The 26718-nt window shown below is 40.4% G+C and overlaps 3 protein-coding genes across 7 annotated transcripts in view; all 3 read left to right on the top strand.

Annotated features, from left to right (window-relative positions):
- The window catches only part of golga3 (golgin A3), a 40405-nt gene extending 35013 nt beyond the window's left edge, over positions 1 to 5392 (top strand). For all 4 annotated transcript variants that reach the window (XM_034150869.1, XM_034150867.1, XM_034150868.1 and 1 more), the window contains 3 exons: positions 315 to 479; positions 1735 to 1901; positions 3560 to 5392. In XM_034150869.1, coding sequence (XP_034006760.1) covers positions 315 to 479; positions 1735 to 1901; positions 3560 to 3752 — 525 coding nt within the window. In that variant the 3' untranslated portion in view covers positions 3753 to 5392. The remainder of the gene's footprint in view (positions 1 to 314; positions 480 to 1734; positions 1902 to 3559) is intronic.
- Positions 5393 to 7931: 2539 nt separating this feature from the next.
- Positions 7932 to 22225, top strand: ankle2 (ankyrin repeat and LEM domain containing 2). 2 transcript variants are annotated; one of them, XM_034150873.1, is made up of 13 exons: positions 7932 to 8019; positions 9955 to 10443; positions 12322 to 12516; positions 12879 to 13063; positions 13680 to 13868; positions 14870 to 14992; positions 15285 to 15348; positions 16750 to 16925; positions 17540 to 17646; positions 18246 to 18436; positions 19041 to 19878; positions 20450 to 20581; positions 21358 to 22225. In XM_034150873.1, exons 2-13 carry the CDS (start codon positions 9966 to 9968, stop codon positions 21539 to 21541), a joined length of 2862 nt encoding a protein of 953 aa, XP_034006764.1. In that variant the 5' UTR covers positions 7932 to 8019; positions 9955 to 9965; the 3' UTR covers positions 21542 to 22225. The 2 variants fall into 2 exon arrangements, with proteins under 2 accessions (XP_034006764.1, XP_034006763.1); XM_034150872.1 differs by lacking the exon at positions 7932 to 8019 and adding an exon at positions 8980 to 9119.
- A 693-nt stretch (positions 22226 to 22918) lies between these two features.
- On the top strand, positions 22919 to 26701 carry ift46 (intraflagellar transport 46 homolog (Chlamydomonas)). The gene is made up of 5 exons (XM_034150861.1): positions 22919 to 23368; positions 24313 to 24578; positions 25118 to 25211; positions 25386 to 25517; positions 26026 to 26701. The coding sequence occupies exons 1-5, from the start codon at positions 23258 to 23260 to the stop codon at positions 26380 to 26382; spliced, it is 960 nt and encodes a 319-aa protein (XP_034006752.1). The 5' UTR covers positions 22919 to 23257; the 3' UTR covers positions 26383 to 26701.
- Positions 26702 to 26718: the final 17 nt, after the last annotated feature.

Genomic DNA, 26718 nt, shown 5'->3' with positions numbered 1-26718 from the left:
ATAGATGGATAGATAGATAGATAGATAGATAGATAGATAGATGGATAGATACTTTATTGATCCCAATTTGGGAAATTCTTTCGTCACAGAAGCAGAAGTGTGTTCAGACGTTATAATACTTTAAATACTTTAAAAAGTGGTAAAAAATAATTAACAATAACAAATAAAATGAAAAATATGATATCAAATATAAACAAAACAATATAAAATATTCTGGATAATTAAAATGATATATTTTCATTATTTTCCTCAATGCCACCACCTTCCCTTCTTTAAAAGTGTTTCTGATTAACAAAGTTTCCTCTCGGTCTCAGAGCATCAAGGTGGAGCTGGAGTCGGTGCAGGACGAGCTGAGCGGCACCAGGAAGGATAAGTTCATGCTGCAGGCCAAGGTGGTGGAGCTGAGGAACAGCATGAAGACGCTACTGCTGCAGAACCAGCAGCTCAAACAGGACCTCAAGCAGACTCGCCTCAGAAAGGTAAGGCAGCGTCACTGGGGAAAACATTTTAGTGATTTTTTTTTTACAAGGTTTTCCAGCCACAGCATTTTTCATTTTTTGAGGAACTGCTTAATATCTGTGCTTATAAAGTACTTGCATTCGCCAATTTCACCAAATATTGTTATGGATGGGTATTGAAACCCGTTATTAAGCGGACGCCAGGGCTAAATTATTAAAGACCAGAGTATCGATAAGCTATCAAGGTTCAAGGCTTTTATTGGCATTCTATGACATAGTGATGTTTTGATTTAAGACACACCAAATACCGAACCTAAGGGACAAGGAAGTACAACTCAAAAGCCTTTAAGGCACGGACACACCAGGCCGATTATCGGCGTCGGTGGGCGTCAGGCCGACGATGAGCGTCGACACACCCTACTCAGATTGGTGTGTCCCGCACTGTCGGGTCTTTTCAGCCGGGCCGACGCCTTTTCGGCCACGACGGTGCGGGACACACCAATCTGAGTAGGGCGACAGGACGCTCATCGACGGCCAGACATCTATCGACGCCGAATATCGGCCCGGTATGTCCGGGCCTTTAGAGTAATAGCGTCAATAACATCCTATCGACATCCTTTTATATCTGCTGTATGACTTTGGCCTATTTATATACAGGTCAGGCTCTAGGGTTAAGTCGCTCTTTCATTTTGTCGGCCTGAGGGCTTTGAATATTTAACATTTAAAAATAGTATGGCAGTGTGTTACTACTTTCCATGGACTAGTGAGTACTGGCTCTGTTTTTAAACGACTGGTTGTACTCATTATTTTCTATGATGAGTAATCCTAACCATCTCCTCTGACTTAAAGGTCACCTATTATGCAAAATCCATGTCATAACGATTGTTTGGCTTGTGTAACCATTAGCCAATCACCAACCAACCTTATCACCTGAATCTCCTCCTAGAGCACCATTGTGTTCTTTTTAACCAAATATCTCTCAGAGGGGCGTGGGGAGGGGCTCCTTATTTTCATCTAAAGTAACAGACAGAGAATCAGCACTTTGGAAACAGGGCTGAAACAGAGGGGATTATGGGATGCTGCAATGATCTGTTTGGTGTTTGGAGCCAAACACTTCAGAGTGTTGTATATATCTGAGACTTATAATATATTGATGAAACACAGTCTAATAGGGAACCTTTAAAGGCCAGTGGTGTAAGTGTATTTCCAAATAAGAAATGCCTGCAATAGATAAATGAATGAATGCATCCCTGTGATTTGTTTTTGTTTGGAGCAGCAGCGCATGGAGCTGAAGAGCGACGGGAGCCCATCGAACCCAGTGACACCGGTTAAGATCCCAGACTGCCCAGTGCCAGCCTCTCTGTTGGATGAGTTGTTAAAACCATCGACTTCTGTCAACAAAGAGCCACTCAACAACCTGCACAACTGTCTGCGGCACCTCAAGTAAGACTCCTATTCTACTTTATTGCCAGGAAAGTTTACACATACAAGGAATTTGGTGTATGATGGTGCAAACATAAAGAACATATGGAAATAAGTTGTAAGAGAAGGTCAAAAATGGAATGATTATTAAAAGAAAATATGTAAAACAATATATTTAGCATTAATAAAAGAATAAAGACAAGTTTTTGCACCAAATTTAAATATACAAAAGAAAACAAAAAACATAGTACAATGATAGATAGATAGATACAGGGCCGTCCCTCCCTACAGGCCGATCATGCAGACTGCGTGGGGCCTCACCTTGCGGAGGGGGCCTCACCTTGCGGAGGGGACCTCACCTTGCGGAGGGGACCTCACCTTGCGGAGGGGACCTCACCTTGCGGAGGGGACCTCACCTTGCGGAGGGGGCCTCACCTTGCGGAGGGGGCCTCACCTTGCGGAGGGGGCCTCATCTTGCGGAGGGGGCCTCATCTTGCGGAGGGTGCCTCAACTGAGCCGAATATGCGGCGCAATTATGGCGCATTTCCATTGCAGCGCGTAGCTCGCTTTAAGCGTGCCGTGTCGTGCCGTCCCCTTTTTTGGTTGTGCTTCCACTAGGCCTCGTTCCGGCGCGGCACGGCGCGGGGCCACTTTTTCCCCTCTTTTCTGGCCCTAGAAAATTGTGGTTCTATCGGGGCCAACAAACAGGGCTGAGTATGCTAAACTAGAGAGAGGAGCGCTGGCAAGAGGGCTAGAACTACAACAAGATGGACATATTTGACCGTGATTTAATTGTAATACACGTTTCAAAATGATGCCGAAGTAACAACATACTGATACCGGTTAGTAAAAACCATGAATTAATGCTTTGTCAAGTCTGCAGACAGACGGCAGGCGAAAAACCTTTTAAAATTCGTGTTTTTCTAGATGGAGATTGGCTAAGCTAACGCAGTATATGCCCCGACCGTCCACACTCACAACAACGGCCTATACAGACATAAATACAGCAGCGACTGTATTCACCATGACACAGGCAGTCTGTGGTGTGTACTTGTTTAACTTTTGTCGAGTTTCTGAACATATATAAGGAGCTGTGAGCTCTGAGTGCTCACAGCTAACGGCTGTGTTGTGTTTCTGGATTTCTCATTGAAGATGACGTCACGGCTCCGCCTACACTGCGTTACTATAGTAACTACCCCAGTTCCTAAACTGTAATGGAAGCGCAGCATGAAGTGAGTCGGCCCTGTTAAGGCCCAACGCGGCCAAGCCGTACCGAGCCGTACCGAGTGTGGCCGAGGCCGACCGTGTAGTGGAAATGCGCCATTAGTGTGGCGCGGCACGGTTTCGCCGCTGCGAGGCTCCACTCGCACCGCACCAGGAAATGGTTTGCGTTGCAGCAGCATAATAAAACACAAGGCAATGTACATAAGAGAAACTAAGACACAGAAATAAACAGTCCAATATATTTCAGAAATAAAATAGCATTAAAAAGATAAAAAATGTATAAACATGTGGAAATACAAATCTCCAGTAACAAATATAATGCAGGATATTATTGTGTAAGAATAGAGTCTTCAATATTAAATAGAATATGAATGTAAAATGACAAAAGTAGTGCTAAGGGACTATGAAAATGAATCTATGTAATATATATATATATATATATTTGTTTTCCCCAGGGAGGAGATGGACATTCTCCAAAAGCAGATGGAAGAGCACACGGTGACAGTCCATGAGTCCATGAGCTCGTGGACAAACGCAGAGGAGGCTCAACTGGTGCTGGAAAACAACGTCTCCAAATCACCAACGCCGTTAAACAACATGCTGGTGGAAAATAACAATGAAGCAGAGCCGCAGCAGCAGCAGCAGTGACGACAGAAGAACTTTTCTCAGGCCATTAGAGGGAGCGTGGAGTTTTATCCACAAAGGCACTTTTGAAGATTCCCTTTTCTCTTTTCTTAACAATTGCTGCCAACATTTGGCGTTCTCCCATCAGCACAGAAGTGCTCTCGCAAAGTAATACTTCATATACCATAGCTTTTATTCTTTCCTCTTTATTTGACAGTTGTTATTATATTTTTTATGCTTATTGTCACATTTATTTATTTCGAGTAAAGAGAAATTATCTGACAGCCTCTCCGAGAGGATCATTTATCTTAAGTTGTGTTATGATAGATACCAAAATGGTCTAGTAAAGACTGTTAAAGTAATCGTTTGGGCAAGTTTTTCCCCGTGAGTCTGCATTTTGTTTCCACTTAACGGTATTTAGTCATCATCCTCCTGGTAATATTACATCAGTGGCTTTGAATGCTGCTTAATGACGGCTGACATTATTTGAAAAAGTGTTTTTGGTGACAGAAACAACCCGTGAGTCTGTCTCCAGATTGGCTGTGAGCTGTTCTTCCATTTCTTTGTGCCTGTGTGAGTGAAGTCGGTCATCTATGATTTAACTGACACGGTTAAAGATCAAGGGTTTCTACGCTAAAACATCACGAAGTCATGCAAAACTGTGGTTTGTTCTTTTGTATTTCCGCTTGTTCTAATGCAGTGTTTCTTATACATTTGTTGTTACCATATCACCATGGGTTCTTCAACTCTAAAACCATTAATCTCAGTTATATATGGGGGTGTTTTGTCTAGCATGGACTGCAGTCATTTGTACGCAAAAAGAAGCCTTAAGTGATCTGTAATATGCTGTAAAGGACTAAGTGGGTTTGACTGAGCATAAGACTGCTGAGGGTGTGTGCAAGATGTAATATGTTAACGTGTATATGTGTGCAAACCCTTACTGAAGAATTGTAAAATAAGTTCAAATGATCTAAAACTGACGTGGAGAGAAAGTTGTACGACGAAGCAGAAACGCTACTCCTAACAGGTGCAATCAGACGTGTTCATTTTCTGTTACATTTGGTACATAATGTATTTACAAAAAAGAAAAGACAACCCCTTAATCGGATGTTATACTTGTTGTATGGCTGTTTCATGGGTATTTGGGCAAAGTTAATTGTTTCCAGAGGTTTATATATGAATACATTCTTCTTTTTTGTATGATTGTAAAACCATAATTGTTTAATAGTGTAACTAAGATGACATATAAAATGCAAAACTGTACAGCTGCACTATTATGTGAATGCAGAGAGGCCATTGGATGGTACACAAGCTTTCTGCATGCAACTGTGCTGCAGCTGCTCATTCCCACACTTAAAACACTTTTTTGTTTACCACCATTGTATGCTTATAAATTTCCAAAAGGGACAATAAATATTTTAAAGAGAATGCTTACTAAGGCAACTAATATATCTTGGAAAAACTGTGTTCTGAAAAAAAGATTGGACTCTATCTTCCAGACTACCTTTCACTGTAACGTTGGGTAATGTGTAATAACACCTGCGCTCATGCTGCTGTATTTGCTTTTTTTTTTCTTTAAAGATTGGAATTGATTCATTCCTTTTTAACATGTGTGTTGGGAGATGTGATTGTATTTATCATAAAATTGCACTATTCATCCTTAATTATAGTTTGTTCTGAATTATTTCCAGTTGTTGAAAGTAACTAAGGATATTTATTTATTTTTATTTCATTTAAAGGTAGGGTAGGTAAGTTTGAGAAACCGGCTCGAGATCGCTAGAATTTGAAAATACACAACCGGAGAAAATCTGCCACTTCCTTATAGAGCCCCTCCTCCAACACACACGAACGCGCACATGACCAATGAGGGCACGAGATAAGTTTGTGCACAGATGGAAGGCTGACAGGCAGGTAGGCCATCCAGTTATTTTAGCCGGGCCGGCTAAAATGATTGGTCGTGCTTTTTACAGTATTACGGCTTCCACAGATTACATTTTTTTATGGATTTTTTGTCAAAGCACTTGACAAAAAATTGCTATCGGGATGTTAAGAGCATTCCATGGAATATAACAAAAAGTGTATCTCGAGCCGGTTTCTCAAACGTACCTACCCTACCTTTAAAGGTAGGCTAGGTAAGAATGGAGAAACCAGCTCGAGTGCGCTAGAATTTGAAGGTACACAACCAAAAAATCTGCCCCTTCCTTCAGACTTCCTTACAGAGCCCCTCCTCCAACACACACGAACGCGCACATGACCAATGAGGGCACGAGATGGAAGGCTGACAGGCAGGTAGGCCATCCAGTTATTTTAGCCGGGCCGGCTCAGATGATTGGTCGTGCTTTTTACAGTACTACGGCTTCCACAGATGAATTTTAATGTATTTATTGTCAAAGCATTTAATTTATTCATTGCTATCGGGATGTTAAGAGCATTCCATGGAATATAACAAAAAGTGTTCCTGAAGTGAATTGCATACCCCAACTTTAATCGTTTATTTGAATAGGGACAATGTACAGATGAACACTTAAGACAAATAATGCTTCAAATGTAAATATACCGGATTTTAGCTTTGAGCTCATTTCCATCCGTAGTTGACATACAACATATAAGAACATGACATTTCTAAACATAGCAAAAATAAATACATGATATGCAGAAAGAGCAAGAGCAGCATACACAAGCATTAACCACATGGTAATACAATATAGCAGCTACGACAAATAAAGTGCAAGAGAAGATACAAGAGCTACCTAAAGTGCAAGAGGAGATACCCCTGTATTAAAGTGCATTTCGCCGTGATCGCACGTCTGTTTGTTTCTCAACCATTGTTTGAGTTGACCTTTGAAGCTATTGAGAGTGGGACAATTGGGAGGCTATTCCACAATGAGCTGCCTTTAATGGAAAGGACATTTTGTCCAAAAGTGGTCCGTCTGCGGTGGACTTCAGTCTCCTCTGGTTTCTGACCTAGTGCAGCGTCCAGTGTGTTTTACTCAATTCTACTTAAGTATTAGGTATTTGAGGTACTTGTACCCGAGTATTTTCATTTTATACTACTTTATACTTCTACTCTACTACATTTTGGAAGCCAATTATGTAGTGTTTACTCATTTATTTTACAGATTTATTTACTAGTTTCTTTATAAATTCAGATTTTGACACACTTTACTTAGGAACAACTTTTTAAATGTGATTATTTGGTATAGATTAAACCATCCAACATTGTATTTAGGTAACTAAAACCATGAGTTGTTTAATAGAAACATTAATTGGAATTAAGAGATGTTTTACTCACAGTTCCAGCTTTTTTAATGTGAAGATTTATTGCTTTAAAATGTTTACAAATGTTTAGTTATTATAGTATTTTAACAAAGTGGTATTAGTACTTTTACTCAAGTAAAGAATATGGATATTTTTTCTACCACTGATTATTTCCAGAGATGGGAAGTAACGAAGTACATTTACTCAAGAATTATACTTTAGTACAATTTCGAGGTACTTAACATGAGTATCTCCATTTTCAGCTACTTTGTACTTCTACCCCACTACAATTTAGAGGTATATGGTGTGTGTTTACTACATGTATTTAATACTTTTAGGTACTTCAATATATATATAATAGATATGGATTAATGATATGAAATATACACAACACTTAAATAAGATTTTAGTTTCACCTGGAGTAAATCCACATAAACATATTAATGCATCAATGATTATAATCTAACCATATCATATATATTATTCTGAAATGGGCCAATCTGCCGAATGACTACTTTTACTTTTGCTACTTTAACTATATTTTGATGATAATACTTTTATACTTTTACTTGAGTAACATTTTGAATGCAGGACTTTTACTGTAACAGAGTATTCCTACACTCTGGTACTTCTACTTTTACTCAAGTACAAGATCTGAGTACTTCTCCCACCTCTGTTCTGTAGTATTGCAAGTACTTTTACTTAAGTGAGTAATCTGAATACTTGTTCCACTATTGATGATTCATCCTCTTCTTCAGCATTACTTGCACACTTGCAACATAATCTGCATTATTGTATTCTACTCTGTTTCTTCTTGCACTATTTTAATTTTCTTGAGACTTTGCCCTATCTACACTGTAGCTAATGTGCTTGACAACAAAGCCTTTGAATTTGAATTGAATTAAGTTGTAATCGTTGTTTTGATCAGGCACTCCGTTAGCCACAACGAGGTCCTAACTGTCTGCATTTTGAAACCGTTAGCGGTGAGAGAACAGAAGACACCTAGCAACAGTTACCGGGAGGAGAGGTGGAGGTGGGCATGTCACTGTTAAAAATTATAATATGTTCAACTAACATTACACTACAGTTAACTGTGAAACATGTTTAAGTGTATGTGCTCGTGAGGGACACTAACAACAGTTCTTACTGTAGGTTTTTCATGTATGCTAATGCTAACCGGTGGCTTGACTGATTAGCTTCTGTCCTTGCTAAGTGGCTAGTTAGCCTGCTTGTCAAACTCAGCTTCCTTAACCTGATTGTGAATCTAACAAACGTCATGTTTAATGTCTTTGCTTGCCACCTTAAACGAACAAGTGTCTATTCTGGGTAGTGATGTTATTTTCCTATTAATATCGTATGTCTTGCCTCATACAAGTTGGCCTGCATACGTGGGGATTGTGCCAACATGATTATACTCTAATATGGTGTTTATCCCGGCACTTCATTTTCACTATTTCGGTTTTTGCATTTATTATAAACAATGTGAATGTGTTGTTTATCAGAAATACCTGCACATGAGTTTGCTAGGTTATCGTTTCTTTGGATTTGGCACGTCTGCTATGGGAGAGCATGATGCAACGTTCAAGTGTTCGGGGAAAGTTCGTACATGTAAGACACTTCCGCCAGAAGCAACTTAAAGTAGCTTTCTGTTTTGTTTTTTAAGCGTCTACCAGCGATATTAATGTTTAAAGACATGAAAAAGCATACAATTATATGGTATTATAGTTGAGTTAAAGGGATTTAGATCGTGTATATCTCAGCTGAGTTAAGTGTGAATAATATTATTTCTCGTGGCACGGCAAAACAACTTTTTTAGAACACGAATTCCGTATATGTTACAAAAAAGCCACTGTTTGGAGTGAGTAAAGTGGTGACATGATCCGTCAGTGCAATGTCACATGTCGGTTACAAATGATCTCCGCTCGCCTGTCACCCTCAGGTCGTTCAGAGCTTAATTTTCCCACAGCACTGGAATGCACCGTGCTCCCTCCCTTGTAACTGAGCATGCGCAGGACATGTTGTAAACAATGAGAGCAGACCGTCTCCAGCTTTGTGTCTGTCCAACAGTTTATCTTTGCAAAACTAACAGCGGTTTCTAACAGCTCTGCGTGTATTAAATAAAAATGTACTTTGGTAAGTATAGGGACACTTTTGTTATTAGATGTCATCACGTAAACTTAGATTTGTATCGCCATCTTCACGTATCAAATGTGTTGCGTTACATCCACCTCGAAGAATGACACACTTGGGCGTGACAGCGAAAGAACCGATTGATATTGTCATTGTTTATCCATTTTTTATATATTTGTGATCGTTATAATTCCAGGTCAAAGTGTGTGTGTGTGTGTTTAATCTTCCATTGTCAATCTTCATCTGAGCAGTTTCCCTCCTGCTAGCTTTGCCAGTCTCACTCCCGGCTGCTAAAGCTGACTTGTTGATTAGCATCCTAGCTAACGGATGCTACTCACATAACAGTGTGGATTGTTTTGATAAAAAATAACTAGCAATATGAGTGCCTAGAACTTCAGTATTACCTGGAAATTACATTTCAGGGACTAATATTTTTAGTTGTTGAGCATACACACAAGCTATCCTATATATCTGTGCACCCTACCTGGAAATACTTTGCACTGAAGGGGTTTACTATTTAAATTTAACAAAGAGTGGAACCTTTTTGTATTTTAAAAAGCATGAATGGCATTTAATAATTATGTTATGCACACTGAGCTGTCACAGACTATAGGATTGCTCATTATATTGAATATAGTGGAAGGTAAAAATCTATTTAGCTCAATTTGTAATTTAATTGAGTCGTACCAATGTGTTTATGTGCTCATTTTAATTGTATGATTTATGAATAAGCTATAGTGTACTCCAATCCAAATACAATTATGTTTTTCTGTTTATAGACAAATCAATGTCCCCTCTGTGGGACTAATAAAGGTATTCTGGTTGTGTTGTGTTGTAGGGAGCTGAAGCATGGAGGCGGTTCTGAGCAGGCTGAGGGGGCTGAGTGATGATGAACTTCGAGGAGAGTTTGCCCGAGCGGGCGTCAAGTGCGGTCCGATCACAGCCACAACCCGAGCCACCTTTGAGAGGAAGTTAGCCCGAGTGCTAGCCGGTCCAGAGAGCAGCGCCACGGACACAGACAGCAGCTCATCGGCCGCCAGTGGAGCCTCTGATGCGGATAATGCCAAACCTGCAGAAGCTGTATTAACCACTGCTTCAACAAAATGCAAACCCACTGAAGCGGCTAGTGAAGAGTTGGACTTTGGCTACGGAGTAGGTCTCAACCCTCCTGAGGAAGACGAGATCTTCTCAAAGACGACCTCAAACTGTTCTGCAGAAGGCAGTCACTCTCAGTCCCAAACGGAAACCCCTTCAAAGTCGGCACAAGTGTCCCCAACCTGTTATTATGGAGTATGTCCAATGTGGGAGGATGTGTTGTCTAGAAATGGTAAGACAGACACAGCTTTTTACTTTATGTGGTGTGATACAGATTTCAGTTTTATAGATTAAGAGCTGGCAAAAGTTATAGATAATTTGCAAGGTAATCTTTATATTAGCAGTTTAGATTAGTATGGGGAAAAAGAAAACGTCAACCCCATGATATACTTCATGTGTATTTGGAAAGCCAGCACCATTTCACACAATCATCATTTTATCAATAAGAGACGTCACTATACAATGTATTGATAATCAGCCTTAAATAGATCTTAACTAACTATCTGATATCAAATGACAGTGATTCTGTTTTCTGATAGGTTCAACTTTTGGCTTTTCCCCGGAGCTAAAGTCCAGCTTAAAAGATTGACACGTTGCTTGTTTGTTTATTCGCACTGTTTGTCCATCTTTTTTATTTGTTTAGGACTTGCTGCTGTTTTAGTAGGACATCCAAATTTGGATTCATTTGTTTAAGTCGTTGAAAACATTTGTTGTTATTTCTTTTTTGGTAAGCAGCAAGAAAGTAGGATTGCCTGAACATTCTAGATTAGAGTATTATAATTTATTCCTAATCTACTACAAAAATCAAAGATGGGTATGTTAACCTGTCAGGGTGGCTTTTATTGTAACTGCTTTTATTGTAGAACTAGATTCTCATCAGAATATGACTTTACTGGCTAACAAGGAAAAAAAACTTCAACCACCAGTTAGAAAATCACAACAAACAGTAATAAATTAAAAAAGAAGTTAAGCCCCGAGCCTGTTTTCCAGGTCTCAGGCTCGAAAATGAATCCCAGAACAAATCACTATATCTTCACTTCTAAAAGTGGTAAATTAATAATCTTTTTTCTCAAAGTAATGATAAACCTGTGAGTTGGATGTAGAACAGTCAGAATCAATATTGTTTTTTTAAAGTAAATTCAGATTGAACATAGTAAAAAAACTTAAATTATTGTGTCCGTCTCAAAAAAAACATTACTTATAGTGAAAACCACCCTTGAATGATGGGTTAGTAGACTAAAAGCTTTAGGAATCCAAACTATAACATATAATAAGTACCCTGTATCAAGATTGATGCAAAACAAGTGACATTTGACCTTTTTAGAGAGGTTTAGAAAAAAAAACACTTCTGGGGTCATTTGGGTGGATTTTCCATATCTCTGGCCCCCCTCGTTCGATTTTGATGATTGACACCTCTTTTTAACCGTTAGAGCCAATAGAATTGAGGGGAAGTTCCACATACACACACGTTACCAAATAAGGAGTGAGAGTGATGCGTAGCCAGAATACCCAAAACAGGAAGCTGTAATACACTCTGGTAGCTATCGTAGCAGCTAATATGAAAATTCAGTTTTTCACATAAAAATGGAATGATGGATTATCAGTAATCATTTCAAAGTGACACAGACACATTGGATTAACCTATGGATTAACCTTCAGCCGCGTTTTTATCGTTTTAATGCCATTGAACACAACTTTTGATCAGAAACAGCAAAAGGTAAGACATTTCTCCCGTGATTACTCGTATTGTGATGTCTGTGTTTGCTTCCCATGCCGCGAGATGATACCAATACCTCTAGAATCTGTGGAATCTCATCTTCCTAGCTAATATCTTGTTTGTGCAGATCCGATAAGTAATAAAGTATTTATACCTAGAGTTCTGTGCTAAGTGCGTTAGCATTTTTTCGCTCAGGGCTAATTTCGACGCTTCTTGTGAGACTTGTGTTTTGTTTCGGTAAAAATGGTTCGTATCGTCAGTTAGCTGAGTTTCTTCCCGTTAAGTGATTATGACACATTCATAGTTTATTAAATGTTAAGAAGCCCTGAGACACAGTTTCGTGAAAAAAAAGCCACATTGAAACATTTAAAATGCTTATTTGTTTCTCTGTAGAGAGAGCACATGTATACACGGATAAGAAGGATGCCCTTCAAGCTGTTAAGATGATGAAGGGCGCCCGTTTCAACCGCTTCGCCAACCGTGAGGATGCTGAGAAGTTTGCCAAGGGGATCTGTGACTATTTCGCCTCGCCCAACAAATCCACACCCTGTGTGTCTCCGGCCAAACCAGGTCTGCTCCTCAGTAAAGGTAAACCCCTCTCTGTGTGAAAATAAATGCTATAACAATACTGTTTGTTGTATATTGGTACATTTAGGTTTTTTATCGGTAGAAGGCAAGAGAACTTTCCTGTCAATATGGTGCGCTGTATTATAAAAGGAATCATTATAAGGCTATAATATTGCATGTGTTGCTTTCAGGGATTTTTTTTCTTTATCCTTATACATTATTGCTGCCTTTAAATGGAAGTGCCCTCTTTAACTTAATTATAGATTTTTTTTAGAAAATGCAGATTTAGTGGTAAGAGCCTTTGTCAAATGTGTCTGAAGCAAACAGAAATACAAACCTTGAACAATGTCTTGAGTTAAACGTCTTCTCCCTCTCCACCCCAGACCACATGGAGGTTGACAGCATCAACCGGGAGCGGGCCAACAGCTTCAAGAGCCCGCGCACCCAGGACCTGACGGCTAAACTGAGGAAAGCCGTGGAGAAGGGAGACGAGGCGGCCTTCAGCGAGCTGGTCTGGGACAACCCGCGCTATCTCATCGGCTCAGGGGATAATCCCACTATAGTGCAGGTAGACACATCATTCATCTCTTTTTTTAACTAAATAAAGCCTAGGCTTAATGAACCTGGCAGAATCTTTTTAGGCTTGTCTTTTTAATAGTTGTGTGCTATTAATAGAGATTCATTAGCCTTACCTGTCCTTTGTAGAAACATGACAATGTAAACAATAAACTCCTCACATTAGGTTAAAAAACAAACAAATATGAACCAAAACATAAAAACACAGTGCCATCTTGTAAGCTAATGCTCTTGTAATGTAGAAAAAATAAATACATTTTAAGGAGTATATATAGATGGGTACTTTATTGATCCCAATTTGGGAAATGTTTGCGTATTTCTATGATCCTTGCATAGATTACGTTTGGTAAATATCGTGTGTATACAAATAACTTGAATTATGTTGTAAAAATTGGTACTTTAAACCTGCAAATGTGATGCGAGTTCATTTTAAAGTTCTTGTATTGTCATTAAAAAAATGAATAAATGTTCGGTGATAAATCCCTGACATCAGCAAGTTAAGGTCAGGTGCTGCTTTTGGAAACAATGAAGCATCCTTCCTGTTTCCAGGAGATTAAAATAAAAATGATTAAATCCTGATCCATAAATGTGTTCCTCTGTGTGTAAAGGAGGGCTGCCGGTACAACGTGATGCACTCGGCAGCGAAGGAGAACCAGGCGGGAATCGCTCAGCTGCTGCTGGACACTTTGGAAAACCCCACATTTATGCGCCTCATGTATCCAGACGACCAGGAGGCCATGCTGCAAAAACGCATCCGCTACATCGTAGATCTTTACCTCAACACTCCAGATAAGGCTGTACGTTCTGAACCTGATGAGACCCAGTTTGATCTATTTTTAAGCAAGAAACTTTTACACAATTTACTAATTAAATAAAAACACCTCTTTGATGAAGGCAAAAGGCCAACAAAAGGCTACAGTGTTTCCCACAGAATTTGATTCTATTTGTGGGGGCCCACGCGTCTACCCCCCCCCCCCCCCTCAAATAAGAAAATACATGCGAGTTCATGGCTACTGTAGACAACGTTCTTGTTGCTCTGTGTTGCGTTGTTAATGAGTGAGACACACCGGAGTTGAGGATCTGTGGGGTTTATTCTCCCAAAAATATAATTTACAATTTAGGCATTTAGCAGACACCTTATTCTAAAGCGACTTACAATGACCAATTACAGGGACATTCTCCCTGGAGTAACTGAGGGCTAAGTGCCTTACTCAAGGGAACACTAGTAGTGGTGTTCCAGGCGGGATTTGAACTCGCAACCTTCCGATCATCAGCCCACCTCACTATCCATTAGACCACCAAAAAATAAAATGAAGTGATGTATGGGAACCACTGGGCTATCTGTCATATGAATTTGTACGCTTGACGCAATTACGTTTAACATCCCAGAAAACATCTGTACTCTCGCCTAGTTACCTGTTAGCAACTGGCTATTTTGTACCCCATGTCAAATCTTTAAATTGCACAAAAAACACATTTACTTTGTGATGAGAGATCGTGAAATATTTTTCTCAGGAACACAGTACATAGATCTTTGTTGTTGTAAAAACTGAACATTAACCTTCATGAATTTAGGATTTGTTGAAGGACTGTTGTACTAGACTGCCCATTGGTTTAAGCAAGATGTACCTACAAAAGAAACCCAACTAAGTATAATTTATTACAGCTCCACTTCTTTGATTTGACTACTAAAATATAAACGTTCTTAGATGAAAGCATCACGTTAGTACTGTGTGTATATATATATTCGATAATAAAGTAGTTGTGTGTTATTAACATGTTTCTTTTTATGTCGCAGGGCTTTGAAACCCCTCTCCACTTTGCCTGTAAGTTCGGATGCCCAGACGTGGTCAACGTCCTGTGTTCGCATCCCGACTGCGATAAGAGCTGCAAGAACAAGGACGGCCAGAAGCCTTGTGATGTGAGGACACTTATTTATAACCCTTATTGAACTTTGGGGTTATTACACAGATAGTTTTGCAGGAGTCTGTACACTTCTAGCAGCTTCTCAGCTTAGTCGTTGCTGAGGGAGGTACAGTTATGCTCACTCTGATTTTGAAGCCCTGACCTTTTTAAATCTTTTGGCAACAATCACTCGCCGCACATTGAAGGCTAAAATTAGACAAATTCTTTCCCCAGCTAATCCAGCAACAGTTGTATGCACTCAGCTATACTTATATGCCCATTTCTCATTTCTTTTTTCCTTTTCACAGCTTATTTGTAGCAGGAAAAATAAAACCCAGGAAGTGAAGCAGAAGATAAGTGACTATTTGGAGGGTAAGGACACGCACACTTGGTCTTAAGATGTTTTTTGTTTCTATTCTCCTCTGCTTCCTGAAGGACACGGGTTATTAAGTGTACTTTCACTCAGAAAGAAGCCTGATTTAAAGGTGCAGACAGAGATTTTATAATCCAATACAGTCTTTATCAAATGTAGCCAACATATTTGGCTGTGTGTGAGGAAACCAGACATCTCGTGTTCATGTTCAGCTCTGGTTCTGTAAATGGTAAACAGATAAAGTACCAAACAGTAATCCAGCCAAACAGCTACAGGGGGCGTTGCTGCTCGTGCACAGGATGTATAAAGAGAGGTTAGTGGGAGGGAGAGGGACCATACATCTATTATTAGTATTTGTTTGGGTGGTTGGTTCAAATATAAACATCTCACTGTTCTATTGATTCAACCTAACATCAACGCTCTATTACAAATCATATTGCAGCTACTTGTGTGTTTTGTTCTTTCCCCTGAGAGTCAGCCTGGGATGTGAAAAATGAAATCTGACAGGCATCAAACACATCACCGATTTGACATCACAGCAAATATTATTCTTTTTAAAAGTGCACTGTCGGCTTTGTTTTATTTTTATTTGCAAGCACTTGACTTGATTAAATCAAGATAATGATTTTTTAAAGGTTTCGAATAAGACCCTCATTGAAAATAAATGCAATCCATGATCTGAAGTAATGTGACTAAAAGTCCATGATTGAACATGTTATCTAATAACATGTTCAATCATAAATTGAAATTGTATCATAATTGCAATATTTATAAAATCTCAGGAAGCACAATATTTTTTTAAAGGCTTAATATGTTTTTTAAATAACATTTTGAATGACGTTTTGAAAAGCTGCAGAGATATCCTAGTCTAATAATCATATTCTACATACTTGTATACAAAATATATTTAGTTTGGTACAGATCCTTTAATATATTTTTCAATGATAATGAGAATTATGGTTTAAAATAGATCAATCAAGTTTCAAGGCTTTTATTGTCATTCGTACATAGCTACAGTGTAGTTATGTCAATGGAAATCTTAGGTCACAGGCTCCTCCAACAGTGCAACACAATACAACTGATACAATTGTGCAAGTAAATACAAATTAAAACAAATCAAATAGAATAGAAATAGTGCAATCAGAGTCTGCAAGTAATTGGAATATGATATATTCGATAAATAATTTGTAAGTTGCAACCAGGTGAATGTTATGGATTTTCTAGTTCAGGTGTTCTGATCCTTCCAGTATTGAGAAAAAAACCTCCCAATTCGGGATCAATATAGTATTTCTAATCTAGATCGCAATTGCAATATCAGTAAAAATAAAAACCTAAATTCTTATTTTTTCTTTAAATCCTGCAGCCCTAATCTAAACTTGAATGTGTCTGTTGTGTCACAGACCGCTGCTTCATCCCGTTGCTGAGGGCAGTGGATAACTCCTCTCAGCCCATCATCGGGGGTCTCTGGTCCCCCGAGTCCTCAGAGAGTTTCTCTATGATCCGTCCGCACCCCAGAAGCCCGATGGACCCCGTCATGACAGTCACAGCCTACGCCGGCCCGCTGAGTCCCTCTAAAGCAAGTTCACCTCCTGATTACCTGCCTACCTTTACTATAATACATCTATTTGGATTTTAAAGGTGTCCATTATCATCTGGCCGGGGACAACAGCTGGAAATTAGCAATGTTGGCTAAAGCTGCCCCCATTTATTGTTTTTTGTGACAGTTGATCAATGGGGACTGTCCACGACACTATAAACAAACTCAACTAAATATATGACCCTATCAGTGCAACATTCTGTACAACAACTCACCTCTGGCTGGCAGAGAACTCACTGATACATAGCTTCTCCTTGGATAACTCCACCCACTGTACATTTCACATTTATATTCAATTTAACACGCTTAAAGTAAATAATATCCTGATTTTATATTGTGTCTAAAGCCCTTCAATAGTGATTGATTGTCAGAGTTTGTAGATTTTTTATCTTCACAGTCTACTGTATATTTTCTACTTCTTAATGCTGTTTTAATTCTATTTTGAGATGTTTAAATTCTAGTATTGTTTATTTCTACTAACTTGTTTAGTTTGTTATGCTGCTGCAACGCAACAATGTCCCAACTGGGGATGAATAAAGTACCTCTTATCTTAATCTTATTTATTGAGCAGCAGATGTTCTTTCCTCCTGCAGGCAGATGATTTCCGTCGCTCCTGGAAGACGCCGCCCAGAGACCGGGGCGACCTTTTCCACAACATCCTGAAGTCTGATCCCGACCGCGGGGCAGAGAGAGTGGGCAGGTACGTCCAACACCTTGCTTAAGATGTCTTTATGTGTTTTCTTAAATATACTGTGAGACACTGGAGTAGATACAAATAATTTGGATGACAGAAACGTATATTATTGTCAATATGAGTCATAGTCATTTTGTTTGTAAAGCAGTGACGCTCATAAATACACTGAGGTAGCAAAGCCAAATCTAACACACTTTGGGATTGATCATGCTACAAACACATTAGTGCATCTTTCCTGAACCCTCCAAAAATAATTGTACACTCAAGTCAAAACTAGATATAAAAAGATACACACAATTATCAATAACACACTTTTCTAATGGAGCTTTGTGACAAGGTTCTGGGTCCTGAGAAAGAATACAGACCATGGCTTGAAAGCCTCACATTAGTCCTGACAATGACTCAAAAGCACCTGCAGTTAGTGTTAGGATGTCTGTGTGTAATATAAGCAAATATTGGATATCAGGCTATTATCAAACTTCTATTGGGAATTTGATTAGCGATCCACTGGCACTGTGACTGCAGGTTATTATCATAATCAATACAGGGAAATCGCTGTATTGCATGTGTTATCTAAATGATAATAATAATTTTTTTATCTACAGAGATCTGGCTCATGAGATGGGCCATCCCTGGGCTGAGTACTGGGACTTTCTGGACAGTTTTGTGGACCTGTCATCTGCTGAAGGGCTGCTGAAGCTGAACGAGTATCTCAGCAAGAGGGACTTCAGCCCCCAAGGTCACGAGGAGGCCGGGGAGAACGAGACCAGCAACAAGTTCAAAACCCCGTCTCCAGGTACCTCCAAGTTTTACGTTTTTATTGTCATTTCGTACATAGCTACAGTGTAGTTATGTCGATGAAAATCTTAGGTCACAGGCTCCTCCAACAGTGCAACACAATAAAACAGATAAAATAGTGCTCGTAAATACAAATTAAAACGGATCAAATGGAATAGAAATGGTGCAATCAGAGTTGCAAACAGGTGAATGTTATAAAGCCTTGCGATTGAGGGCGGTGCAGCTGCCGTACCAGGCCGTGATGCAGCCAGTCAGGATACTCTCTATGGTGCACCTGGAGAAGTTGCAGATTATCCTGGAGTCCATGTTGAACCTCCTCAGCCTGCGGAGGAAGAAGAAACACACATTGTTTTGGTCATTCGTCATGTAGCTGCAAAATCAAAAATAAATAAAACAGAAGATTAACTCAAAATAAAAGTGACGCTGAGGCACCAGTTGGCGAAAATGATCTAAGTCCAGGCAAGAGTATCCGTCTCGTACATTTATTTCTATGATCCAATATCCTCAAAGGTACAGTGAACATGTTTTCCTAACAGTGTTACAGCTAAAGTAAATATGATCAATAAATAGCTCCAACACATCGTCCCTTTTTTTTGTTACAGGAAAGCTCAACAAGTTCTGCAACTCCATCTCCGTGGGCGCCTTCCTGGACGAGGGCGACGACATGAGCCTGGAGGAGATGAAGAACCGTCAGAACGCGGCGCTCACCAGCTTCACGTCCTGTGCCGCGTCCGGCCTGAAGGGGGCGACGGGGGGCCGCGAGTTCCACATCCTGCCCATCGCCATGCTGCACCACCGCGGGGCCGACCTCATCGAGACGGCGGCCGAGCAGGAGCTGCTGTGTTGCTGCGACGACGGACTCCTGTCGCCGGGGGTTTCCTGCAAAAACGGGCTGTGCTCCTCCTCCTCCTCCTCCTCTTCCTCTAGAGACAGGACTCACAACGGGGACAAAGTGGCTCCTCGCACCTCCCCCTCCTCCCTGCTGTCGCCCATCTCCAACCTCATGGTGGAGTTTGAGCGCATGTCTCTGCAGGAGGAGCACAGGAACTCCTCTATCTCCACCTCCATCTTCTCCTCCCCCCCCTCCTCAGCCTCGGACCTCAGCCCCGGGCTGACCCGCCTCTCTCTGGGTCACATTGGGCAGGAGGGGGGGGATACCGCAGAGGGAGGAGAGGGGGAGGAGGAGAGGAGGAGGAGGAGCAGCGGCAGCTCGGAGGAGTTCTTTGAAGCCCAGGAGAGTGTGGAGGGGCTGGGCAGGACTAGGGGGGCGGCACTGGGGGGGGGGAGGAACCTCTGTGCCAGGTCCAAGTCGTGGGACCATGGGGGGAGAGACCTGAGCAGCTCGGGGTCCTCAGGGTCCTCCTACAAGTCCTTAGATAACTCCAACGAGTTCCTGCCCAGGACCCCGCCCAACATCAGGAGAGGACTGTTCATCGAAGGGTGAGTAACACTAGTTCCTCAAAAAGTAATAGCGTTTAAAACTGTAGACTTTCAAATAATACACAGGAACAAGTATATGTATGCGTGTTTTTATTTTTGTATTCCTTTGAATTCCATTTATTTACTTAGTTTACTATAATTCTTAAGATTGATGATGTTTTTCCACAAATTGTTCATTTTCTTTAGGATTTATTTACTTGTTTTCTTTTAAAAATGTCTTCTAACAGCATCATTATGATCATTTATTGAATAAGATAATATTAATATTTATTTTGGTGAAAAAGAAAAATGTTTGTTTTTATTTATTTATTGAGTTTGCTATAATAATGATTTTTAACAGCATCATTGTGATTTTTTTAAATTTTATTTATCAACACAATTTCTTTGGAAGGGGGGGGCTTTATTTGTATGTATTTTTCTGAAAAATATATTATTTGTCAAAAAATAAGTTGGGGGTGCTGTAGCCTCTAGAGTCAAAACAAGTACTTTGCAACAGCATAAGACAAAGTTCTGGCCCAAAAATGACATGTTATGATTTTAAAAACAGTTTATTAATTCTGCGGTTTTGCAGGGATTCACCATCCAAGTTGGACAGACAGGTTTTCTCAGCGATACAAGGCTTGGACGTCGACGTCCTGAAGTATCCCAGCATTCACAAGTGGAAGAGCACAATGATCTCATACTCGACTTCAGACATGCAGAGGTGAGTAGCTGCTCGGATACTTTTCTTCCATTGCATATTATTCTCTATTAGTGTTCTGCTGGTTTTACTCCTCTGTTGTTGGAACATAATCTCATTGACTACATTACCAGACTTAAACATATGTTAAAGCATATGACTGTGAAAAAGGTTACTTATTATAGATTTCAACAGTCTTTAATATAAAGAATGATGTGGTGGATGCCACAAATTAAACAAAAGAGCGGATGATTCATGGTTAGCAGAAATGTAGCACCCTCTGTTTCAGAAAGGGCTTTTCAGCTCTTGCAGCCTGAACGTTTTGCTATTACAGTCACACCTTCACACAATTACAGAAATTTTTCGGAATAAGTAGTGAGGTGACATGCCTGGTGGGGGAGAAATCCCTCAACTTATTCTAATGAGCTACCAAAAAGTTACAGCGACCCTCTCTTGCACACACACACCTCACCCAGATGAACAGGTGATTTATATTTTCTATGAGTGCCGCCGACATCCATGTGACCCAACGAATCCAACCCATAATTGATCTCAAGATAATAAACTAATATTAGACAAATAGCTTAATATAAACAATCAGAAATTCTTTAAAATGTACAACAAAACATTTTTATTTTGTTCTATGGGTCAAGAAACTGAAGAAATGTTACTTTTTGTTAACAGCATAGTTAAATAGGAGCAACCATTAACTGTTGATGTGTTGAGGCGGCAGTGGCTCAGTCAACAAGTGCAGTCCTGTGAGGGATTAATAAAGTACGTCTTTTTCTTCTTTCCTCCAGCTGGCCCAGCCCTGCGGTGGTGAAACCAGGCCTCAGGATGCCTCAGACCCCCGGCTCCCCGGCACGCTTCAGCCCCGCCCGGCACGCTGCCTCTCCAGACTTCAGCCCCAGCCGCTACAGCCCTGCCAACGCCAGCTACATCCAGCACATCCGCCTCAAGCACTTAAACATGCCATCGGTCTAACTGCCCCCCGCCCCCGCCCTCCCTTTACAAATCCAGCTGCACCAAGGTGGCTACACCCGAGCTCAGATAACACAACAGAAATATGCACAAGCGTCTGGATTTGTATTTACGATGTATGGTACTACTCTAATGTCAAACAGGAATTCTCATCACGTTGGGTTGTGATGTCCACTGAAGACTTTAAAAAAAAAAAAAAAATTATAATTTATGTATGGGTGTGGACAATGTTGAATTGACGGTAATGTTATTTGTGGCAAGTGTGACGCACCTGTATCATATCCTGAGTCAACTTCTTTTGTGAAATCAAGCCGCACTCCCCAAAGTTAGTTCATCACAAAAGCCTCAGCGAGGAATCCTCAACAGGATCAGCCCACTGAGGATGTTCTTTAAACAAAAAAAAGAAAGTAAAAATGTTAATATTTTAAAAGTTATTTTTTGTATGTTGGTCAGTAGCACAAAATGTAAGTGTTTTTATTAATGGTGTTAAAACCGACTGCCATTTCCTATGTTTTCCTCAGTTCAGGAATTGCCTTAATTTTCTGACGTCTGGACACTCTCTCTCGAGGTCACACGTGAAAATCTGGAAATGGCGGTCACAGATGGCTACGGCAAACATGGGAAAAACCCGATTAGACTGAGATGTTTTTTATTTGTTTTCTTCAATAAATGCATACATTTTCCATCTTTTCTCTGTGGTTCCTGGACATGTCTTGACTTTTCCTTTCTGGAAATGGAATTTATTCTTCTGTGAAATAACTTCCATTCACATCTCCTGCAGTGTGTGTGTGTGTGTGTATGGATGACAACCATTGGTATCTTCAAACGTGCCTCACCTAGGCTTTACCTTTTAAAAAATGTTTTTAAAAATAAATGAAATATGCCAGTTCGAGGCTAACTTTAAGTGATTTTTAACCACTACGAAGTAGAGAGACTCTCACGGCAACTGCTAAAGTACTTTAGTTTGTTATAGACATCTTGTTAACAAAAGATCTGCCTTACACTTAAATAATGAGCTGCATAGAGTCGGATGTTGATTCCCATTGGGAAGTAATTGCAACCCTTTTCACATTACAAAAAGTAGTCCAGTGTTTATTTAAAAACTAGCGCTTAATAAAGCTTAAACTCAGAATGTTATGTGTCAAAGTGGTTGAAATGAGCTCACAGTGAACTTACGTAAGCAACACATGCTCTCAAACTTCTCCAAAACATGTTTAATGGTCAAATGTAATGTAAACAAAAACAGTTGTAATCCAGCCTCATTTTCTCCATTTGTTTCTGTTTTCACCACTAGCAGGCAGTGTTTCCTTGTCGGAACTTTCCACTGAAACGTTGTTTAAAAGAAAAACTGCACTCCCATGATGCATTGCGCGACGGTCCGTTGCCATGATACATACATCCATGGGATACAGCCTCCAGAAGCTAGACATTGCTAACGGGCTTTGACGCAGATTATTGGACAGTTGACAACTAATTTAATGTGTTTGAGAGACCGTTAAAACACATATATAGAGTTAGTCTATTGTTATGTGTTATTTTATCCGTTCTTTTATCAGTTAAACCGTTTTTGTTGCCTCGGACGGATTTAAAGCCTCCCTTGGTTCGGTTTGTTTTTAGCTTTTGATGCTTAGTGGCTAAACGGTAAACTAAATAAACGTTTTTTCCGGGACTAAAACGCCTGGGAGATTAATGTGTGTAACGGCAGGCTGTTAGCGGCACATGGAGCGGGGAGAGAAAGACAGCAGACTGCTGAAGAACCAGCCGTACGACGAGAGCCTGGAGGTGGTGGACTCCGAGGAGAGTGTTTACAGCCCGACTCCCGGGAAACAGGTAACATCCGCCGGGCTTCAGCGGTCACACACACCGGGGAAGGAGCTCCAGCAGCCCTTTAGTGTGTGTGTGTTCACGGAGATAATGTTGTGACAATGATCTTACTGTTTATATTAGTACTGCTAAACATGATCAGCTTCATGTTAAAGTATATCGGCTTTAAAAGTACACAGCTATAGTGAACTCTAGGCATGTCAAGTATAAGCAGTAACAGTACACAAGTAGTATCAGCTCCATGTAAGATTATCAGAAAAAGTGCTCAAGTAATTTCATCTTTATCAAAGGTATAAGCAGTTAAAGCATTATCAGATCTGTGTTAAAGTCAAGGCAGTCAAATTAAACAGTATCAGCTTTATATATAAGTTTGATTTGTAAAAGTACACAAGCATTATCCACTTGAGGTTAAAGTATCAGTAGCAAGTATGCACACTTATTATCCATTAATGCATCAAAGGTAAAAGTACACATTTATTTTCTTCTTCATGTCAAAGTATCTGCAGTACAAGTATTACCAGCTTCATGTAGTAAAAGCATCAGCAGTGAAAGTACACAAACATGTGTAGCTTGGTGTTAAAGTATCTATAGTAATACTACATAAGTATTACATGTATTCACTTTATCGTAGTGTAAAGCTTCATGTTTGAGTATAAGCAGTTAAAAGACAAGTATTAACATCTTCATGTAAGAGAATCAATGGTAAAAGTACATCAATATAATCATCTCAATGTAGTAAGAGTATCAACAGTTAGTTAACATTATTATTAGTATTATCAGCTCCATGTGAAAGTATCAGTGATAAAAGTACACAGTTATCAGATCCATCTGGTTAACATATCAACAGTAAAGGTACATAAGTATTATCAGCTCCATGTTAAAGTATAAGCAGTAAAAGTACACACAGTACTGCTCTCTCCTCTGACTCTGATCATTTTCTGTGTTTTCAGTCAGAGTCCCAGCCCAGCAGAAGGGGGCGGGGCTTAATGTCGGCCAACAGCGACGAGTTTGACGAGGACGAGGCGAGGGGGGTGCAATCGGGTGTCAGTCCAAACGAGGAGCAGGAAGAGGAGGAGGAGGAGGAGGACTCTGATGAAGAGGAGTCTGAGGATGACGAGGAGTCTGGGAAGCCTCCGGAAGGAGCGTACGACCCGGCAGACTACGCCAACCTGCCCGTCACCACGGAGATCAGAGAGCTGTTCCAGTACATCACCCGGTCAGTACACAAACACACACCTCATTTACTACCTGCATCTCTGAGAGGAGCAGAAACACATACCTCATTTACTACCTGTAGAGTATTTACTACCTGTAGAGTATTTACTACCTGTAGAGTATTTACTACCTGTAGAGTGTTTACTACCTGTAGAGTGTTTACTACCTGCATATCTGAGAGAAGTACTGCAGAAACGCACACCTCATGTTGTACTACTGCAGAGTATTTACTACCTGCATCTCTGAGAGGAACATTCACATAAATACTTCAGAATCACATCACAATTTAAATTATTCCTTTTTTAAGTCACAAGTATTTCTTCCATTTTCTGCAAAAATCAGCTTCACTAAAGTTCAATATTTCTTCAACATATTTAAGTTTTTTAACTTTCAGGGGATTTTCAGCCTCAGTTTTATCGCCAAAAGACAAAATGCTCTCCTGCACTCTCTGCATATAACATCATATACACAACACATGTAATATTTGACATGTCAGCGATAAAAGAAGAGAATAATCTGATGTGTGTTTTTTGCTCTCAGGTACAGTCCTCAGTGCATAGAGTTGGAACACAGCCTGAAGCCCTTCATCCCCGACTTCATCCCCGCAGTGGGAGACATCGACGCCTTCCTCAAGGTAGCTGTCGGTTTTTAAAACATCTGGCCACCGCTATTGTTTTCAAAAGTGACTTTTAATTACGTTTAATCCTGTTATTGCTGTGAAAAAATTACAAAAATACATGTAGAGGTCATCGAAATGTCCCCTTATCGGTGACCCCTGAGCTCTGTCTGTAACCCGTGGTGCGTTCAGGTGCCGCGGCCGGATGGGAAAGAGGACAGTCTGGGTCTGCTGTTTCTGGACGAGCCCAGCGTGAAGCAGTCGGACCCCACGGTGCTGTCGCTGTGGCTCTCAGAGGAGAGCAAACAGCACGGGGCCACCGAGGTACACACACCTGTATCACACACACACACGCACACACACACACACACACGTACACACACACACACACACGTACGTATCACAGAATCACACACTCATACCTGTATCACAGAATCACACACACACACATACACACCTATATCACACACACGTATCACAGAATCACACACACACACACATACACATACACACCTGTATCACACACAAACACACACTCTTTCCTGAGATCATCTGGTAAACTTTGTATGTTGAAAAAACATTCTTTTAATACCGTTAAATTCATATTATAAGGGCTGATTAGAAAAAGTGACGAGTGATATATATATATAAGACATAAAACAATAAACCAAATGAAATGTTGCAAAATAATGTTGCTTTCAATTTCTTAATATTAAAAGCGTCATCTTAATAAAACGTAATACATGCTTTAAACACCTCTCTGTGCTCGCTGTATCAGTGTCCAGTCAAATACATCTGTAGATACATCTGTATGATCCCTCTCTCCCTGCAGCTGAAGAAGGTGACCAGTGTGCTGAGTCCTCTCTCTAACCCTCGTGCCGTGGATAGCTGGATGGAGAGCATCAGCGCGTTGCATCGATCCAAACCGCCCGCCAGCGTGCACTACGGCCGCAGCATGCCGGACATCGACAGCCTGATGCAGGAGTGGCCGCCCGAGCTGGAGGAGCTGCTGGGTCGCCTGCACCCCCCCCCTGCCCGCCTGGCCTGCAGCCTTGACCAGTACAGCGACGCCGTCTGCGCCCTGCTGGACGTCCCGGTGCACCACGGCTGCAGAATCCAGGCTCTGCACCTCCTGTTCAGCCTCTACCTCGAGTTCAGAGACTCACAGCACTTCACCCGCAGAGCGTAGAGCGGAGGGAGGAGGGAACTGTCCAGATGAATAGATTTAGAGTGTGTGTGTTCTGGTTTAAAGTGCGTCTGGGAGCACAAGTGAGAAAATATTCCGGATTTGTATTCTGTCCTTTTGTATTAAATACTCAAATAAAATCAATAAAGACTTTAAAACAGACTCACATTCCTGCATAGTGTTTGTGTTTTACAGCAGATTACAGATTAGCAGATTATGTCATTCCCTTGTTATAATGAATAAAATAGATAGATTATTGATCCCGATTGGAAAATGTTTTCGTTACAGCAGCAGTGTGTTCGGGCGTTACATAAAAAATAAAAATGTGGAATAAAATAT

This window comes from Trematomus bernacchii, unplaced genomic scaffold (genome assembly GCF_902827165.1).
Source record: "Trematomus bernacchii unplaced genomic scaffold, fTreBer1.1, whole genome shotgun sequence".
In the NCBI taxonomy this organism is placed as follows: Eukaryota; Metazoa; Chordata; class Actinopteri; order Perciformes; family Nototheniidae; genus Trematomus; species Trematomus bernacchii.
The sequence above is the reverse complement of the archived record's forward strand: the minus strand, read 5'-3'. Positions and strand labels throughout refer to the sequence as shown.

Coding starts and splice junctions, on each gene's coding strand:
- ankle2 (XM_034150873.1), top strand. CDS start 9,966: ATGGAGGCGGTTCTGAGCAGGCTGAGGGGGCTGAGTGATGATGAACTT. Junction 12,517..12,878: donor AGGTCTGCTCCTCAGTAAAG/GTAAACCCCTCT, acceptor TCTCCACCCCAG/ACCACATGGAGGTTGACAGC. Junction 13,869..14,869: donor TCAACACTCCAGATAAGGCT/GTACGTTCTGAA, acceptor TTTATGTCGCAG/GGCTTTGAAACCCCTCTCCA.
- ift46 (XM_034150861.1), top strand. CDS start 23,258: ATGGAGCGGGGAGAGAAAGACAGCAGACTGCTGAAGAACCAGCCGTAC. Junction 23,369..24,312: donor GCCCGACTCCCGGGAAACAG/GTAACATCCGCC, acceptor CTGTGTTTTCAG/TCAGAGTCCCAGCCCAGCAG. Junction 24,579..25,117: donor CTGTTCCAGTACATCACCCG/GTCAGTACACAA, acceptor TTTTGCTCTCAG/GTACAGTCCTCAGTGCATAG.